Source organism: Juglans microcarpa x Juglans regia, chromosome 5S (assembly GCF_004785595.1).
Source record: "Juglans microcarpa x Juglans regia isolate MS1-56 chromosome 5S, Jm3101_v1.0, whole genome shotgun sequence".
In the NCBI taxonomy this organism is placed as follows: Eukaryota; Viridiplantae; Streptophyta; class Magnoliopsida; order Fagales; family Juglandaceae; genus Juglans; species Juglans microcarpa x Juglans regia.
In genome coordinates this window covers 18,516,107-18,535,999 of record NC_054603.1, presented here as the reverse complement: position 1 = coordinate 18,535,999, position 19,893 = coordinate 18,516,107, and the positions used below count along the sequence as shown (strand labels likewise).

Below are 19,893 nucleotides of genomic sequence, written 5' to 3'. Positions count from 1 at the left end.
TATGCCTATCATTATAAAATGCTTATTTTTTATTTTATTTAAAAAGGGCTGAGAATTCCTTCTGTTAACAAGTGATGCAATTTCACGAAATAATAGTTTCTTAAAGCTGTTTTTTATAAGTAAAGAAAGCACAAGGAGGGAGCATGTTTCTCCAAGGAGCTAAAAGAGTTCATGATTTAATTTTACACCTTAAAATTTTAGAAGCCATATGTGAGCCTACAGCAGTGTGCAATATTCATTTGAAGGTTCCATCTGAAAAATTTATTTTTAGTCTGCTTATTGACATACTAAACACATTAACCTGATGTGGAAGCTGTATTTTTACACATTGACTTTGTAAGTATAAGAACTCTTCTGAGATTTCTTCAGTGGCCTTTGTTTCCACCTTTCATATGTTGAAGCTGAATCTTATAAATTCTTTTCACACTCCATGCTAGCTATTACCAAGCCACTGTATATTCTCGTGATGACATCTTTATTCAATAAGAGATCAAATGCTAGGTTTAGACGGACTTTATAAAAAATAAATTTACGAACTGACATGACTTGTTATAAATAATGTCGAAATTGTCCTGTTGATTTTTGACTGTTCTTTGCTCTTCTTTGGTTTGGTTGGGCTTTGTTAGGAGCCTAGAGAAAGAACAGGTAAATGTTAGTGGCAGGAGTTTCCCACTATAATCAGCTGAGGCCTACCTCCAAAAAGTTCGAAAAATAAAGCATAATAGAAAACAATACAGAGAAGAAATCTTTTCTATTTTTTTTTTTTAATGATTTTCAGGTTAGCCTGTGTTGGTCAGACTTGACCTGATGTTCAACACTTCAACTGCAAACCTTGATTATCTTAATCATAGTAGTTTATTTATATTCCTTTTAGATCTTTCAAAGTCTTGGAGGTATTTAACCAAAGAATGTTCAAGGAGTCCCCTTTTTTCAAGTAGATGGAAGAAAAGAAAACCCATTATTCTATCTATCAAATGAATTCAAAAGAGATGGGCTTAGCCATCAGTCAAAAGTATAAAACGAAAACCATTACAGGTTATAACCAATCATTCAAAAGCATGAATGATGACAAAGGAAACGTGTTCACGGTTTTTTAGGTGATATATGAACCTCGTAAAGACAACACATTTTTGAAATGTCACATAATTATTAAACCAACCTAATTAGGTATTTGATGTAAATACAGAGTGAAGGGATTTAATGTTTGGCATCATATTGAGTGGCCTATTCTTGTTTTTATATTCTTGGGCAGTATTTTTTTTGAAAAACTCTTATGGATAAGCAGTTGTTGCTGATCCCACGCCTGATTTGTGGGATTTTATTCTATTTTATTTTTCTTCTCTTCTCTTTAACACATTATAAAACAAAATTTGAGGAGAGCTTACGGAGAGAGAGAGAGAGAGCTTGAGGAGGGAGAGAGGCCGAGGAGAGGCCTAGGAGGGAGAGAGAGAGAGAGGTCGGAGAGAGATTGATAAGACTGACACCTGCTTGTTTGCTCTCACTTTGTTATAGACTTTTACGTGCTTGCTTAGACGATAAACATACAAAAAGAATAAATCCAGGAGACACCGGTGCCCCATATATGCATTTTTCGTCTCAATAATTCATCATTTTCAATCGCATTGATTGATGTGATGTATTTTAAGTAAAAAAATAATAAACACATAATATTTTATACAATAATATTTTAAAAGGAAGAGTATTTTTATAAAATATTTTATAAAACTAACATTATTTTATAAAAATATCTTTATTTTATAATGTATTATAAAAAATATTATATTGTCCAGAGAGCCCATAAATTTAAGTTAAAAGATGAGGCATTTCACTTTCTCTATCCAACCAAACTGAATAGAACCCACGTTGGACTGACGAAAAAGAATTTCCTTTTACGTCTTTAACAATTTCCATAAAGAGAATTGAGGAACAAGTGGCTGTCGTTTCAAGTTACAAAAGGCTTATGTACATGAAGAAAAATAATAATTCCCTTTGTGGCTGTCGCATACGCAGATCGAAGGACAAACAGTTGGTGGGGGGGAAAAGCGAAAAAAAAAAAAAAAAAAAAAAGAATCCAAAGCACAATCAAAGGCAATCAGAATATCAATCATCTTCAATGGCGGGGAAAGTTTCAGAGGGAGAGAGACACCACAGCCACACAAAACCTTCTCCCTCTACAAGCAACCATTTTCCACCACAAACACAATCTCGACTCCTTTCTTAATTGGTTCTATTTATCTCTATTTTTTTTTTTCTGACAACATTAGTAACTCTCTCTACGATCCTTAATCATCTGTCGATTAAAATACTAAGCCAGGATTTATGGTGGGCACGTGGATATGTCTCAAAGCTTGACCCCATTTCTAGTCTTAGTTTATCTTATAATTGTAATATTTGTCTCCCTCTATCAACCTACTTATAACCTACTTTCAGTAGACGGTAGATCTACCTAAATTAAATGCATTGATTGTGCATACGGTAAATAACTAATTTTTTTTCTCTCCAAATTTGAGGGTTCTAAATGAGATGAAGATATATAAAGCAGAACTGCTATAAATATAAAGAAATTATACAAAAGTAAATTTATAAATTGACATAATTTTACGTGATTCAGTAGATCAATTTTACGTTAAAAGTAACTTTACAATTTGACGTAGTGCATTAAGCTATGTCAGTTTGTAGATTTACTTTAGTGTAATTCTTTTGTGGCGAAAGTATTTTTCTTTTATGTTGTAGGGTTCACTTAGAATGTTTTATCTCAATTGAGCATTGACACAAACTTAAAAGAGATCTTTGCTAAAACCCAGCAACGATCTTATTTAAAACTACAATTCCAATACAATTGTTTAAGACATCATACCATCCAATACAAGATCACCAAGTGTTTTCTTAGAAATAACTAAAATTTTAACCCTAGTATGATGAACTTCCCTTCTTGCCATACACTTCGTCTGCACAGTGAAACACTAGTTTAAATCCTAGGAAAATTAAAAAGAAAAACCCAAAAGCCTAATTTCCAATTAAAACTAGTACTCTTTCACTTTTTACATATAAAAGGGTGAAAACAATGTGCCTGCACCATCTGTGCAGACTCTGCTTGTTCTCTGCCAAATGATTTTGAAAAAGCAGTGACTCAATTTAAGGGAGTAGAGGGGCCTGCACAAATTGAGGGAAATGAATTAACATAAGATTTACACTCCAAGAAGTATGATGCTGACAAATTTGCCTAGTGGCAGAGAAAAAAGAAAAAGAAAAAAAAATAATTATTTTTATTATTATTATTATTATTATTATTATTATTATTTCTGTTATAGTGATAACATCTTGAAAATGAAGCTACAGAAAGAAACAAAGAAAACCAAAAACTGCTCTGTTCAACACAGTACAATCCATAGACCAAATGAATGAGTAAATACTTGTATGGACGCAACCCCAGTTGACATTATACTGAGCATAATAAGAGAACTTCCAAGACCTCAATCATTATTAGAAAATAAATGAAAACGAAAAAGAAAAATAGAAATTTACCTGAAATCAGGTTGAAGGCTAGACGAGGTTGGTAAAAAAACCATCGAGGAATGAAACATCCAGTCTTGGCAACCATGCTTCTATATCTTCAGGAACCCTCCTCCTCTTTGTCTTTCCTTGCTTCAGCATTCCCAAATCTGCTTTGTCACAGTTCTTTTGCGATTCTAAGGCTTAGCTGAGAGAACCGGCATCCTTGATCATTCTACTTTTGAATACTGCATCTGTCCAGAGATTGATATTATCTGCTAAAAGAAAAGCTCAGGAAAAGGAACAAGAAATCATGTATAAACTAGAACAAAATAACCGAAACAAGGAAACAAATCTTAAGAAGAGAAGATATATATATATATAAACCGAAACAAGGAAACAAATCTAAGAAGAGAAGATATATATATATATACACACACACACATACTTTTAAAACTCTGCATTCTAACTGGTACCCTCCCATGAAAATGGGGTTCTTGTATCAGGAAAGCCCTCTTCTCGTTGCAGAACTTGAGGCTGGGGGAGGCGGCGTAGAAGATAATGGGACTACTTGATTTTCTTCATCGTCTTCATAAACACCTCCTTGATCCTCATCCCTATGACCATCATCGTCGTCGTCGTCGTCGTCGTCGTCATCGTCATCGTCATCTTCCTCAGTGTAAGCTTCTCTATGGGGTCGATCATCATCACCACCACCACCAGCATCGCCATGATCATTATCACGGTCGTTTCCTTCATTTCCTGCCTCGTTTTGAGCATTGCTATTGACACAACTTTCACAGGCAGAAATGGTAGGACCGAGCTTGGGGCCGGAGCCATTCCAGGGCGTAAAAGACTGACAGACATGGCAAAGAAGGGTTCTGGAATGCTTAGCCACCAGGAAGTTTGCACCATGAACCTGAGCATCACAGTTCCAACAAAGGCTAGCCTGATCAGAGTCACAGTAAATATTGGCTGGAGAGTCACAGAGATCGCACTTCTTCATTTTCTCAATCTCAAGGAAATGGTACCAGATCTTGAAACTCTGATCACATCTTATGCTTATTCCCTGGCCTGCTTTTATTTCTCTGTTGTTACTATAAAAAAAAAAATGATTATTTTTTTGTAATGGTCAAACCGGTGCTGGACAACTTGCAACTGTTTATAGTTAAAACCAGGCACTGATAGACATTTTATACTTACTCTAATGAATCGTAAACTTTAATGATGCTGTAACAAATGAATAAAAAAGGAGATTCTCTTGAGTATGTCTTGTACTCTCTTCTGATCCCAAAAACGTTTTACTCTCAGTTCTTGTTTTCAGAGGCTCACTCACATGGGCTTTGCTCTTTGTATGGGCTCCCAGGATATATAAATTGTACGGGCTCACTTACAGTTTGGATATTTTCTTATTCCACAAGAACATAATGTCACGTCGCGTCAAGAATTTTATACAGCTTATGATACAACGATAATTAAAATGAAAATAAATCTCAATTCAGTATTGTATTGTTACAACTTATAGTTAATTTTTTTATTGTTCTGTTTAATCCATGAGAGCATTGATAGTGTCTAGTCAAATTTTGGCTAAATAGTTCAAAAGTTATCTGTATTGAAGTAATCAAAACTCTAAAATTTTCTATTTTTGAATTACAACAAATTCATATATTTCTTTAAATTTGATCAGTTACGATTCATTTCTATAATAATATTTTACTCTAAAAATATTTTCAATGATTACTATTGAATAATTAAGTTGATGAAAAAAATAGTTGAGAAATAATAATTTTAAGTAAAAATTAAATTATTAATTAATATGTGAAGTATATTTGTAAAATATAAAAAAATTATTATTAAAATATTTAGTATTATATTATTATTTTGATTTTAGATTAATACTCTAATCGTGTATTAACCTGTCCAATGACTTTGACTAAAGCCTAAACCTTAACTTCAATCAAATTTTGGACTTGGACAAGACTATTGCCAAAGCTACGAGGACAGACTTTTTGGAGTTTGTTGTCTTGATGATGCCTAGTTTGTTTTTCAAAATGAGATGAGTTGAGTTGAGTTGAGATAAAAATTAAAAATTGAATAAATTATTATTAAAATATTTTTTTTAATATTATTTTTATTTTAAAATTTAAAAAAGTTAAATTGAGATTTGAAAAAGTTGAATTGTTTATTATATTTTATGTGAAAATTTAAAAAAATTATAATAATTAGATGAGATGATTTGAAATAAACTGTAAAAACAAACTAGGCCTAACAGCATCGTTGAAAAATAAAAAAACGAAAAACAAATACCTGCCGAGGAAGACCATGGGAGGAGGCCAAAGTACTTTATTGGCCAACTGAAGGGGTTGTTTTACAACCTTAATTGACATGGAGATGGGGCGGGTGTTGCCTATTGGAGGGTCCGGTCCAATCCAATCCCTTTGTAATCTTTATTCCCATCCAGACTCATAAGTTGGCTGCTCCTAGGCTTTCTTCAGCCACCCTTCTACACATCTCCTACAATTTGTCTTGAAATTTATTTTTTGTTCTTAGTTCCAATAGGCTGCTGCAGTATTGTCGACATCTAAAGTAAAAATGAGATGAGATGTACCTAAGCACTGATGGCAACATTGAAATGACACCATATAGTTGAGAGACCATGGTCTCCTGGAATCTCCTTCCCAGATTGTAGGCAATCCTTGCTGAGGGTTAAGAGAGTAGCTCCCCTTTCCTCCATGCTTGGAAGGAGATGGATGTAGGGATGTAAATAATTCAGTCTAGACCAGCAAAACTGATTGGACCGACCGAACTCTAAACCGGTCGGTCTCAATCCCAAATTATGTGGACTGATGAAATTCGGTTCGGTCCAAGGATCTACAAATTTTAGACCGGACTAGACTAAATTGGATCGAACCCCTATATATGTTTTTTAAAAATATTTTTTATAATATAATATATTATTTTTATATAGTAATTATATAAGTTAATGATGTAGTTTTTATCTAATTTATTATCATTGATCATATAAAATATTAAATAATATATGCTATCAATTAATGATAAATCATAAATCATGTGATAATTTATATCAGTTAATGATAAATCATAAATCATGTGATAATTTATGTCATTATATGTAAATAGTTAATACATTCATATATACTTTACTATTTACACTTAATTAAAGTAATTAGATAATTTATTTTTAAATAAGTTGTAAGCAAACATGAATAATCTATGTACAATGAAATTATTTGATATTCATTAACCATATATAAAATATATGACATTATTAATAATTATCCATATTAAAGAGTAAAGTCTAAGTTAGTAAGTAGTAATTATCAACATCATAAATATAATTATAGTTATATATTTTTTTAATGAGTTAGTTACATAATCTACATTAATAATTCACTTAATTTTAATTTTAGTAATTTAAATAATTTTTTATTAATTTATTTTAAAAAAATGAAAAAAATAAGAAAATAATTGGATCGGACCGATCGAACAAGACCAATAGCTACTGGTTCGGTCCGGGAAAATGATGGATCAAAAATTTTGATCCATCACCCCTCCAGACTGGACCGGACCAATTTCATCCCTAGATGGATGTATTCGGGCGGGGGACTGTGGGAGATCTATAAAGTATAATGGATGCATGACACATAATGCATAAACAATTTTGCTAAATGGTGTTGTTGTCAAATGATCGTAATTAGTTAATGAGCCTTGCTAGGTACAAGCGGTTTGGCGTACCAAATCGTGTAGCACCAAATCGTGTACCGACGTAGACATTTCTTTTTTTATTGAAAGGAAAAACAAAATAAGGAAAATTTTGAAAGAAGAAGAAGGTTATTTGTCTCACGAAAATCATTTCCATCTCAATTCGTACTGTTTTATTAAATGAATACGTTACATGTGAATATCGATGTGCAGTTTGATGTGCGAACTTATTTGCAAGAAGACTTTTCCTTAGTTAATCATTTTTCAAGATAATAGTACACCTAACTCTTCTAGCATTAATTTTACAATCAATCAGTACAATTATGTCACTTTATTGAAAATAAATATCAATTTTACAAGGACAATGCTAGGGCCACTGATAAGTGAGGAATTGTACCAACAATGTAAAATTTTTTTTGTTTCTTTTTTTCTTAAAATCATTTTTATATATATTTAAAAAAATATAAAAAAAATAAAAAACCCAATACTAAAAACTAAACAAACACAAATCCTAAAAAAGAGCCTAATCGGTATAAATGATAGGTACACTTTGTCGGTATACTTATCATTTTCTATTTTACAAAGCTACCATCCATTCCATATAGAATAGTAAAATAGTTGTAAAATAATTATAAGTTGATCATATTCCTTTCTCTTTTATAAAAAAAACTCTTCTATATGTGCAAGTCAATATGTACAATACACAATCCACGTCATTTCTATAATAAAATTTAATTTGTAAAATTTAATTTTTTTAAATTTATCTCTAAAATCAAATTATGCCATATAAGTACTTTGCTAAATATATTATTTAGAAAACTGTTACAGATATAAAAAGATTACAAAAAAGAAAATTTATAAATTGATATAGTTTCATGTGATGCATTAGATCTATTTTACATTAAAATAACTTTATAATCTGACGTATTGCATCTATTTATATTAGTCTGTGAATTTATTTTTTGTGTAATTATTTTATAGCTAAATTATTTTTTTATTATTTATACATATTTATAAATAAAAAAGTAATGCTATATATAATTTTTCTAAATAGAATTTTCTATGCGGTAACATTGTAAAACCAAACCGGGGCTACAAACCGTCACGATCCTCTTGTTTGTTTTAGATTCCCGGTAGCTTGAACTCTAGGCCTGGCCACGCTTTGGATGGCGGCCATGGGGCAGCTACAATGCCCGGAAGGAGGCCCAAAGTCGCGAGGAAATCCATATAAAAGGTGGAAAATCATAAACGTCTCGAGAAAATGGAGTTATAAATACGAGAAATGTTATTATTACTCTTAACTTATATTATTTATTTTATTTTTTAATGTGATTTATTAAAAAAAAGTTAAAAATATAAATATAAAAAATAAAAGAAATCTAGAATTTTGATTTTCATCTTTTTATATTTTTTAAAGGCTTTTTATTTTAAATATATATTTTTTAATTTTTTTAAGAAGTCACAGATACGTCAAGAGACGAAGGAAGCAGTATAAATTAATAACCTCCCCAATAATGCCGAAAAAAATAAAGCTCCCCAATAGTGACTACCTTTGTCGTTTTTGACATCCGAAACAGAGGCCAACATAAAGTGTGGGGCCGTGGGCGGTCAGTCACTTTCTGTTTCTCAATCTTTCATTGACCAGCCTCTGCCGTCTCGTTTGGTTACAAATATTAGATGACATGAGATTGATATTTTATTAAAAATTTAGTAAAATATTATTAGAATATATTTTTTTTAATATAATTTTTATTTTACAATTTAAAAAAATTAAATTATTTATTATATTTTATATAAAAATTTAAAAAAATTATAATAATAAGATGAAATGTAATAAAATAAGAAAGTTTTGTATATCCAAATCGGGCTAAACTAAGCGCTTTAATTCTTGTGAAAAGCTGGAAAGTACAATCCTTGTCCAGCCCATGACCAACTCAATAGAAATAAAGAGGGCATGTCTCATTCGATACTGGAAGTTCAATCCTCGTAGAGTTTCAAGGATGTCTGTCTTCTGATTTGATCCAGGACACTAAAACTGTTCAATCATTAATACATGAATTCATTTCCAGGAATATTGATTGTCATTTGCATGCCTCTCTTGTTCATTACACGTGCAATCTGTTAACAAATATGCAAAGCCAAATTATCATCTTGTGTTGATTTAAGGTAGGAACAGAGTCGATGTAATGTTTCCGGAACATAAAAAACAGAGGACACAAGCTTCGATTCTTTATCAAACAGACAGAAATAACAGCATTGGAAAAAAGAGAGAGAAAATGCTCACTAGAAGAACACACAGACACTACATTCTTTTTTTTTTTGTTCTTTTTGGTGTCTCTGTACAAAAACTTCCTTAACAAACAGAGGACTCTACAAAAAACAAGCAAACAAACGAACGAACAGAGAACCCAATCCGGCGAGGAAAACAGTAAGAACAGAGAAGATTAATCCCCAAGTAAAGGACAGGAACAAAGCTCTCTCTCTTTCTCTCTTGTGGGGTGGGGCTTTGGATTGCAAGGAAAGGAAAGGAAAGGAAACTAACTAATATTCACTAACAATGGCTTCCTCCAACAATTCTTTTGAACTTTCCATCAACTCAGGGCTCAACCTAAACATCAGAGTACAAAATTCCATCTCATTCAAAGCTCCATCCCCATCCAAATCTCCTTCTCTAAGCATGCACATTACCTCCTCATCACTCATACCTTGCAATCCCAGCAAAGACGCGTTCCTCTTCAAGCTCTCGAACGTGATCTTACCCTTGTCTCCATCCGTCAACAAGCGAAACCCGTTGCACAACTCCTTCATGAATCCTTCAGCACCCAACTTCTCGACCATGGCGGGAAAGAAGTCTTCGAAAACAACCCCACTGCGTGACGCCATTGATGATAATTAACCAAGTTTGATTGAGAGCTTAGGTACTACGTACGTACTTGACTAAATATCAAACAACTTTTAAAATTTGTGCGGGAGTCTACGTTTGCTTCGGATATATTTTATGGAAAGATGACCAAGTTGGAGGTCATATATATACACGCGGCAGAGAAACGAAGGAGGAGGAGGCGATCTAGAAGAAACCCAAGGAAATTGAAAGGAAGTTTTCGAGGAAGGAGAGGTTGATTAGGATGAGAACAAAGATACAGATAAGATAAGAGAGTTTGTTTCAACAAGAGGTTAGTGCCGGGATTTTGCTGTGAATAATTTGTGGCCGTTTCATGGTCTGAGCCACTTCTCCTTCCTCGAAGTTGCATGGGAAGGTACTGCATGCTTGGGCATGGAAAAGCATTTTCTTGTGTGCAAAATAAATACATGGATTGAAAAAACTCCTCATCTGGACATCTATTTACAATATTGTTAATACTTATTAAAATGTATTTGGTATGAACCTTTTTTTTTTTTTTAACTTTTTTTTTTGCTCAAAATGGCCAACCCAAGAGCCGAATTAGGAGTTGAATTAAGCATACACATGTCCAAATCTGTCAACATCCATTCCTAAACAAATCGAGGAACCCAAGTGCTCCAGGCATTCGTTTGAATAATCCAGAAAAGAAAAAAAGAAAAAAAGAAAAGAAAAAAAGAAGGGCATTTTGAATCACTAAAAGCCGGAAGATCTGTATTGTTAATGCTTTTCAGTTTTCCAGCCATTTTGTTAATAAATGCAGATAAAATGTACGAACGGGTGATGGCATTGTCTGGGAGCGCCCAACGCGATGCTTCCGTGAAGATGGGATTGGTCAGGAGGTATTAGAAATCCCCCAATCTTTTGCTGGTCCCAAATGGGGACGCTTCTATCTGTATGCATTGCATTCGCCAATTATCTATCTGCTCTGGCCTACTTACTGCCACTGCCACTGCCATCCATGGCTCAGAAATCAGACTCCACCGCTTATAAGTTCTATATTCTAATGCATGCCTCTCGAAGTAAAAAAATCATTTCTTTTGTTAATTACGTTCACAAAATTCTAGATACTGGTCAATGACTCTTACTATTGTTCAATAATATAACAGATGAGATGAAAATAGAGTCTGATTTATAGACAAAATTGATATGATTAAGCATGTTTCTTCCTGGCCTGTCTCGATAGATTCCAAAATTTCTGCATGAGAAAATATATTTATAATTGCAAATTATACAACTTCCGTATAATCGTTTTGAAAAAAATAAATAAAACACGAGACTCACATGTAAAAAATTAATTTTTTAATAGTGAACCCTACTCTTTTTTAAAGCGATTACGCGACTTTTATGAACTTTACGATTATATATAGAATTTCTTATAAAAATAATTTTATTAGTATTGATATTTTGACCATGTTTATAAAGATTTACACACTTACTTACAAGTAAAATTACAGTGTTAACCAAACTCAAACAAGTTGACAAGAACAGACATGAATATGTATGTCCTTTTGCTGTTAATGCGAGAAGATTTGTGGCTTTTGAATGTAGTTCCAAATGTCACAAATAATACAAATTGACTCAAGGGTCCCTTACCAAAATCATGATGTGAAGGAGTCTCTGTTTCATTGAAATGGAGGCTCCCAAGAACCTTCCAACTCATCCATGAAAAAGTTTGTGCAGAGCTATAATGCAAGAGTTTTCCTTCGGATTCGATTACGATATATATGGCTTTATGCCAAGGCTTGCCACTTTCCTAGAAAACTCCCAACCCATCTTTCTAGACATATGGTTCAGTGCAATGACAGAAACCCTTTTTTTTTTTTCCCTGTACATACGACTCGTAGTCAAAGGCCTAGTCAAATTCATACGTACTTATGTATATACTTGAGATTATATATACAGGTCTTTTATTAAATGAGAAAAATAATCATTTTAAGATAAATATTTTTGTAATTTTAAAAAATTTTAAAGATAAAATTACCTAAACTTACATTGCAATCTCCAAATGGAGACTGTATGTATCATTGCTCCCTTCCATAAAAGCCATATGGACGTACATTGTTTGCTTATTTATTTTTTGGAATCTAATATCATCAAATAGGCCATATACCTATACATACATATATACATACATACATACATATGTATGTATTCTCGAAAAGGCTATTGATTATGTGTACGATGTGCATATATTTATTATAAAGACAAATATTAATGATTAAATCTACTTTTTTTTATTAATTTTAACTTTTGAGATAAATGATAATTTCACATAGTATCAGAAGAGAAGTCTTGAATTCAAATCTTAACTCTATATTTTACCTCATTTAATTAAGTATCGTACATGTTTCGCTCATTTATTAAATGAGAGTTTGACCTACATGCGAGAATGAATGTTTAGACAAATATAAATAATTAGATCTACTTTTTTCTATCAATTTTAACTTTTAAGACAAACGATAATTTTATATTTTTCAACTTGAATTCTTCTATCAGTTTAAATAACATAAGAATTAGGAAAAAGAAAGAAGAATTGGTCGATAGTACCATATCAAATGGTACTGATTTCTAGAATTTGAAGAGTAGAATAAAAGATAGGATTGAATGATGGGCTTGGCCCTCCTCCCTTAATTTGATATTCAAATTTTGGTGAAGCTTAGAAGTAAGGGAGCTGCTACTCTAGCTCTAGAATGCCCTCAAGATTGACTATTTCTGTAATTTTTTTAAAGTCTTGTTTAGATGTTGAGATAAGTTGAGTTCTTTATAAATATTAATAAATTGAGATGATAGAGTGAATTTTATAGAGCCTATCTAAGATATATTTAGATGTTAAGATGAATTTAAATATATTTATAGAAATTTAAAAAAGACTGTAGATCTTACGTGTAAAGAAATGTTGAATTAAAAATGATTGTGGATCTCATGTGTAAAGATATTTTGAGTTGAGATTAATTTAATAATTTGAAAATTGAATGTTTATATGTTAGATTTAGTTTAAAATTAAACTGAATTGAACTGATATTAATTCAATCTAAGTTCTAGTTCTAAACGGAGCCTGAACATTAAAAAATAGAAACACATGACATACACTTTTGCACTAGAAAAGTAAACTGGCATTTTTCCTATAAAAAATTGCCATGATGTCGCTAGGATGATATGTTTCAGGTTCATTATTGTTTGCATCCATGAACTTGTTTCTTGTGGTTTTGATTTATGCATAGTACGTTGCATGAAATTCGTGGTGGCCGTAGAGAGCATGAAGATAATAAAATACGGAATAATGATTACAAGCAGTAAATAGATAAATCATGCGTAATATTTTAGTAAAAATATAGATCTCATTAGGAAAAAGTGTCAAAAAAACTTATTATTTTTTAGTAAAAGCTATGTTTTTACAAAGTACATGCGCAAAAGATATATATATTTGGGATTTGTAGGCTTGTAGCTAGCAATAAAATACAAGTATACTAGTGGTGGTTACTTTGACAACACGCATCGATACGTTGCAATACGTTCCATCATTACTAAGCTGGATGCCGTACAATTTTGGTGTAAATAAAATGTTAACAGAGATAAAATATATGATCTGAAAAATTGTTACCGATCGAGTAGATCAGTTCGTTGAGTGGGTACTGTATTTAAGTACTAAATATTTCTTAATTGGTGAGGAAGCAAATCAAAAGTTTTGATTTTTAATTGTTTAAAGATTAATTTTCTAAATATTTCATCCTCTGGAAAATAGAAATAAAAGATTTTTTGAAATTTAATATTTTCATATATAATGGACCTAAACATTAGGTCTCGTTTGGATTCAGAATTGATTTCAACTCATCTAATCTCATCTAATTTTTATAACTTTTTCAAATTCTACACAAAATATAATAAATAATTTAACTATTTCAAATTATAAAATAATAATAATAATAATAATAATAAATAATAAATAATATTCTTACAATATTTTATTTAACTTTTAACTTTTATCTTAACTCAACTCATTTTATCGCAACTCACTATCTAAACCTCATCTAAGATTCGACCATCTCAAAATTTGGTTTGGCTCCCAAAAAAATTATAAGAAAAGTATTACAACTATAAAAATATTTTACAAAAGTGAACTCACAAATTGACGTAGTTTCATATTATATATTAGATTTATTTTAAAATAAAATCAAAAAAATTATAAGAAAACTATTACAACTATAAAAATATTTTACAAAAGTGAACTCACAAATTGACGTAGTTTCATATTATATATTAGATTTATTTTAAAATAAAAATAATTTTACAATTTAATATACAATATTAAACTATATCAATTTATAAGTTTACTTTTATAAAAAAAACTTGCGAGTAAAACATTTATCAAATTATAACCTCAACCTCACTTACTTCAATAACCCTTTAACTCTTTTTTTGAACAATTATATATATATATATATATATATATATATATATATATATATATATATATATATATGGTGGTACGTGCAAGGCACGTATGCCCCTTTGCACGTAGTGCCCGGATGGTGGAAAAAAAAAATATATATATCAAAAAATAAAATCTCTTTACATAAATAGATTATAGTAATAATTCATCTAAAAAAAGTGTAAAAATTAAGAAACAAATTTTAAATAATAAAACATCATCATCTCATAAAAACATGTATAAAAAAAATGTCAAAAAAACTCTTCAAAGGCAGATTGTGAACAACATATATAAGGTAAAAAAAAATTGAAGTTAACAAAACGGGTTTTGTTCTAGTTTGAGGGCAATATCTACCTGAAACTTATGTTGTTGATTAAGTCACTGGATGAATGGACAGAATGTTAAATCTCTTATGCCGTTGTTCCTACATGAAATTATATATAACATGGATCACAATGTTTTTTGCAAATATGATAAATGTTTTTGCATGAAATAAATTTAGAATTTTAGAAAATCTTGGAGAAAAATATTGTTATCTCAAGTATATATTTTAAATCTAGCGGATGACTTTTAAATTATGTCAAGTGTTTGAAAATCTTCCAAATATTAAGTCCAAACTAAATGGGATATTTGTAGTGTTAATGAACAAAACATATTTTCAAATAGGACTTTTAAATTTTAGAATGCGAAAATAATATAGTTTTAAAATTTCTTTTGTTTAAATGATTTTATTTTATTTTTGTTAAACTAATTGAGTTATTTTATTCAACATCTATATATCACATATATTTGTTATGAGAAAAAGAAACAAAATTAAAAGACATTTGGTGTGTGGTGTAGAGTATGATAAATAAAATTTTTATTAAAATTAATATTATAAAATTGTTAACTTTCGATGATTTATCCTTTGAAATTTTGATCATTACTTCATGAGCCGTGTAGCACGAGACATCTAATCGATAAGGCCAAATGAACTTTTCTTTTTCATTTTTTTTATACATTTTTTTATACTCTTAAACATTTTTTTTTAAAATTACCACATCATTAAATAATACTTAATCATTACTAAAAAAATAATAATCAATAGAAATGCTTGGACCCAAAATGGGTACTCCAAACATTTTTCTTACTTTATAACTTGAAGAGAGGACATATAGACAGTTACAAACCAATTTTTTTTTTTCTTTTCAACTTCCCCCCCGCCTCTCTCTCTCTCTCTCTCTCTCTCTCTCTCCCCCCTAGAGTTAGGGTTGTACAGCAACCGATGCCACCGGCCGCCACCGATGTGAACTGACCGGCCGCGTCAGGAACCGGCCGGAACCGATGGAGAATCGGTCGGCATGCAGTGGTAATTTGAAGAAATCGACGTTTAGCGGTTCGGTCTCGGTTTGAAGCTGGACCAGACCGCTGAGCCGACCGATATAATAAAATCTTTTTTTTTTTTAAATATACCCTTATCGAAACGACGCCGTTCCACTTAAGTTTAAGTGGAACGACGTCGTTTATGTTAATAAGTATTACAACAGATAATGAAAACGACGCCGTTTGGCATTAAACCAAACGACGTCATTTTATTAAGGACGTAAGAAAAAAAATAAGTCTGAAACGACGCCGTTCCACTTAAACTTAAGTAGTTTAAGTGGAACGACATCGTTTCGAAATGAGTCGTCTTCTTCCCCAACCCCTTCTTCTCCCGAATCCAATCTCTGCAACTCTCTCTCTCTCTCCTATGCAACTCTCTCTCTCTCTCTCTCTTAATCTCTCTTATTATTCTCTCAGTAGAACCGCCAGAGAACCGACGCCGACCAAGAACTGCCAGAGAACCGCCTCGATCGGTTTCCTCCTCCCCATCGACTGGTTACTATCGGTGCCTCCTTTGTTTTTTCAGACGTTGGTTGGCGTCGGTTTTCACCCCTACCTAGAGTAAGCATTTTCCTTTATCTGCCATCCCACTTTTTTCTCTACAAATTTCATCCATTTTCTTCTGTTTCTCTCTTTCTTTCTATGTTTTTATATCTAAGCTGAGAAAATCTACGGGAAAACTGTGCGTCTTGGATTGGATGTTTGGGATGAGGCGTTTCGGATCGAACACCAAAAATAAGAAGTTAGGAATGTTTGCATTTTTCTACCATTTTTGAAAAAGTTTATGTTTATTTCTGTTCACTTAAAAGATAGCCACTTTTGTATAAGATATATATATATATATATATATATATATATATATATATATATAATGAAATGTATAACTTTTTGGGCTTAAAAACTAAGCATCCCTCCGAAAGGAAAAAAGAAAAGAAAAAAAGAAATCCTTGCCCGTTTACTTGCCAACCCATAACCCAAATAATTGAAAGGCGTAACAAGAATTAAGTCGGCTTGGCCCCTCTACAAGAACTTGCAATATTTTTCTCTCCAAGAAGAGTCCAAAAAGAAAAAAAATCTCATAGGGCCCAAAATCAAAAGAGGCTGAACTACTTTACGGGTACAAGGAAAGGATTGTTCAACAGAGTGAAATATAATTATGATTTTATTTTTTAAAAATAAAACGCCAAATTCTTGGAAAATGACAACTGTGAATCGAAAAGTCAAGTTGTTTTATAATAATTGTCAGAAACATTAGTATAATAATCTTCAGATGTACCTGGAACTGACGTGTACGACCACAAACTAATATTACAGATACATCTAGTGCATTGGTACATTTATTTTATATTTATATCTTTCCTGAGGCGACATATGATACATTTTTGTTAACTCAACACAAATAAGTATATTTAAATTTGATATAAATAAATTTTGGTTAAAAAAAGTTGATTTGATAAGACACTATTAATAAACAGATCAATTACGAAACCTACAATCAATCCGTATAATATAAATAAATTCCATTTTCATGCAAATTCTATAAGTGTTTAGATTTATGCCTTTATTATTGTTGAAATTTTATGTTAATATTTGATTATTTAATTATCTTATATCATGAATCCAATTGTAATTATGAATGGTTTATATAGTTATACATGTAGTATATATGAATTTATATTAATTGGATTAAAATAAATATATGTGTTAGTTCAACACATTTATATGAAATGAGTTAAATGGGTCATGTTTATACTAACCCAATAAAAATTAAATATTAAATAGGTTGTGTGAGCTTATTATTTATATGAGTCACTTTATAATTTTAGAATCTTATCCATTTACTTACATGGGTTGGATTAGGCTTTACCCATATAATCTAATATTCATAACTTAACAAGTCACAAACACGAAATGTAACTCCCTATACTTGGATGGGTCGAAAAGTTACTATCTGTCACTTAAATTCACATCCCAACCGTATATTTATAGACACCAAATTCTCAATAACATATAGATCTCATTGTTTTAAACCAACTACTCCAAAAATTAACTAGGAACACCTTAAAGTCTTAATATAAATGCCAACTTTCTTAAATACCAAATAGGTTATCAAAATAGGTTATCAAAATATCAGAGCTACAATTCAAAATATTCATATTCAAAAGCCTTTTGGCATAAAATAATTGAAATATTCTTACAAGTTGAAAACACAGTTGCTTTGGCTTGTAACTCAAAGAGGCATAAATATAATTTCATCTCAAAAAGTTAGTCTACTTTGCACAAGAGACTGTACGCAAGACTCAAAGAATTCACTTTCTATTTTTTTTGAAAACAAGGCCGACGTTCGTTGTGGGTAGCAGAGGGGCGGCAGGGGCTTACTGAGAGAGAAGGGGACATGTGACCAAGCAGTGAGTTGGGTGGAGGCTGAAGGTGGTAAGCGGCATAGCATAAGAGGGGTGATGGCTAGTAGTTTTTGGTTGACAGGGCCCTTCCCTGTGGTGGTCGACGGTGAATAGAGGTGAAAACCCACAGTGAGCCAATTGTCGGTATGAATAGGGTCATTCTCACGGTGTAGGTCATGCCGTGATGGTTCTGGCGTGCTCTGTTGCTGCCAACGGTGGCGTCTTGGAGAGGCTAAACATGGGAGTGAGGGTCACGGTGGCTGGCTTCTCTTCCTCTTGGTGCCAATTTATATGGACATGAGGTTGGGTGGTTGTGCAACAGGGACTTGGGTAGAGCGTTAGTGGGCCTAGCCAGTCTTCTTCATCCATGGTTGATGGCCGATATGTGGGGCTGTTCAAGGGTGCAGTGGTGGCTAGGTTATGAGTATGGGTGCTTTGTTTCAGGGGTAGCAAGATTAGGGCTTTTTGTTGGCTATGTTTATGGTGGTTCATAGTCATGTAGGGATGTGGCAGTTTCAATGGTGTTTGCCCTCGGGTGTTGGCTGGGTAGCATGGGTCATTGTGTAGGGTGGCAACGTAGAGGGGCTGGGCAGTCACATTTTTTGTGGAGGATTTGGGGCTGTTGGCGTGGAGGAGTTTGCAGCGACTTGGTCTCCCTGGGGAAACTGCAATTCTGTGCGACAGGGCTGAGGGGAGGAAGTAGCAACATGGAGGAGCTTCACAAAAAAACAAAAAAAATCATGGCTGCAGCAACCATTAGGGACTTGAGGAAGAAGATGAGTAACCCTTAGGTAAGTAATTAGGCTTAGTTACCGAGGTCCTAGGCCTCTTGGGAGGGGCGCCTTATCCCATCTCCTGTCTTGCTGGCTCCATTTGGCCCTCTTGGGGGCTTTAGCTTTGCTTGACTTCTTGGCCTTTTTGTTTGCTTGTTCTAGCTTTGTTGTTTTGGGCTCAGTCAAGGCTCAGAGTGTGTCGTCGGCGTTGATAAAGCCATCAGCCTAATCTATGAATTCCCACAGCATGGTGGGGGTTCTCCTTTCCAACTCTGCCATAAATTGGTTTCAGGGCCATATGCCTCCCATGAGTGAGGCCAAGGTGATTTTTTCATCCTGATCATCCGTCTTCATACGTTCATTGTTGAACCTGGACAGGTATGCCTTCAGGCTTTCATCCTCCCTTTGTTTGACGATTAGGAGGTATGCTGCTGGATGCCTTTTCCCCCTGTTGGCCATAAACTGTGTGAGGAATAGATGAGCAAGTCTTCAAAAGCTGTCAACTGATCCTGGTGCCAACGACCTGAACCACCCTCTCGCGGCCCCCTTCAAGGTTAATGGAAAGGCTATGTAAGCAATCTCCCTGAGGAAACCATGCGGGGTCATATGAGCCTTAAAAGTCTCCTGGTGTTCAAAGGGATCCCTGGACCCATCGTACATTTCTATTTGAGGGAGCCTGAACTTTGGTGGCAACCGTGCAACCATTACCTTGGCACTGTAGAGTAAGTTTGTATTAGTGAGCAGCTGATCCACTAATGAGGAGTCGCCCATCCTCCTCACCATCTCCTCATACTTGTTCATGAGGCTCCG

The 19,893-nt window shown here is 32.8% G+C and overlaps 2 protein-coding genes across 2 annotated transcripts; both read right to left on the bottom strand.

Annotated features, from left to right (window-relative positions):
• Positions 1-3,522: 3,522 nt before the first annotated feature.
• LOC121267801 (zinc finger protein CONSTANS-LIKE 1-like) lies at positions 3,523-4,823 on the bottom strand. Its single transcript, XM_041171866.1, has 2 exons — positions 3,941-4,823; positions 3,523-3,767 (listed from the first exon to the last, which is right to left on the bottom strand). The coding sequence occupies exon 1, from the start codon at positions 4,496-4,498 to the stop codon at positions 3,995-3,997; it is 504 nt and encodes a 167-aa protein (XP_041027800.1). The 5' UTR covers positions 4,499-4,823; the 3' UTR covers positions 3,523-3,767; positions 3,941-3,994.
• Positions 4,824-9,427: 4,604 nt separating this feature from the next.
• LOC121267802 (calcium-binding protein PBP1-like) lies at positions 9,428-10,390 on the bottom strand. Its single transcript, XM_041171867.1, has one exon. The coding sequence runs from the start codon at positions 10,096-10,098 to the stop codon at positions 9,757-9,759; it is 342 nt and encodes a 113-aa protein (XP_041027801.1). The 5' UTR covers positions 10,099-10,390; the 3' UTR covers positions 9,428-9,756.
• Positions 10,391-19,893: the final 9,503 nt, after the last annotated feature.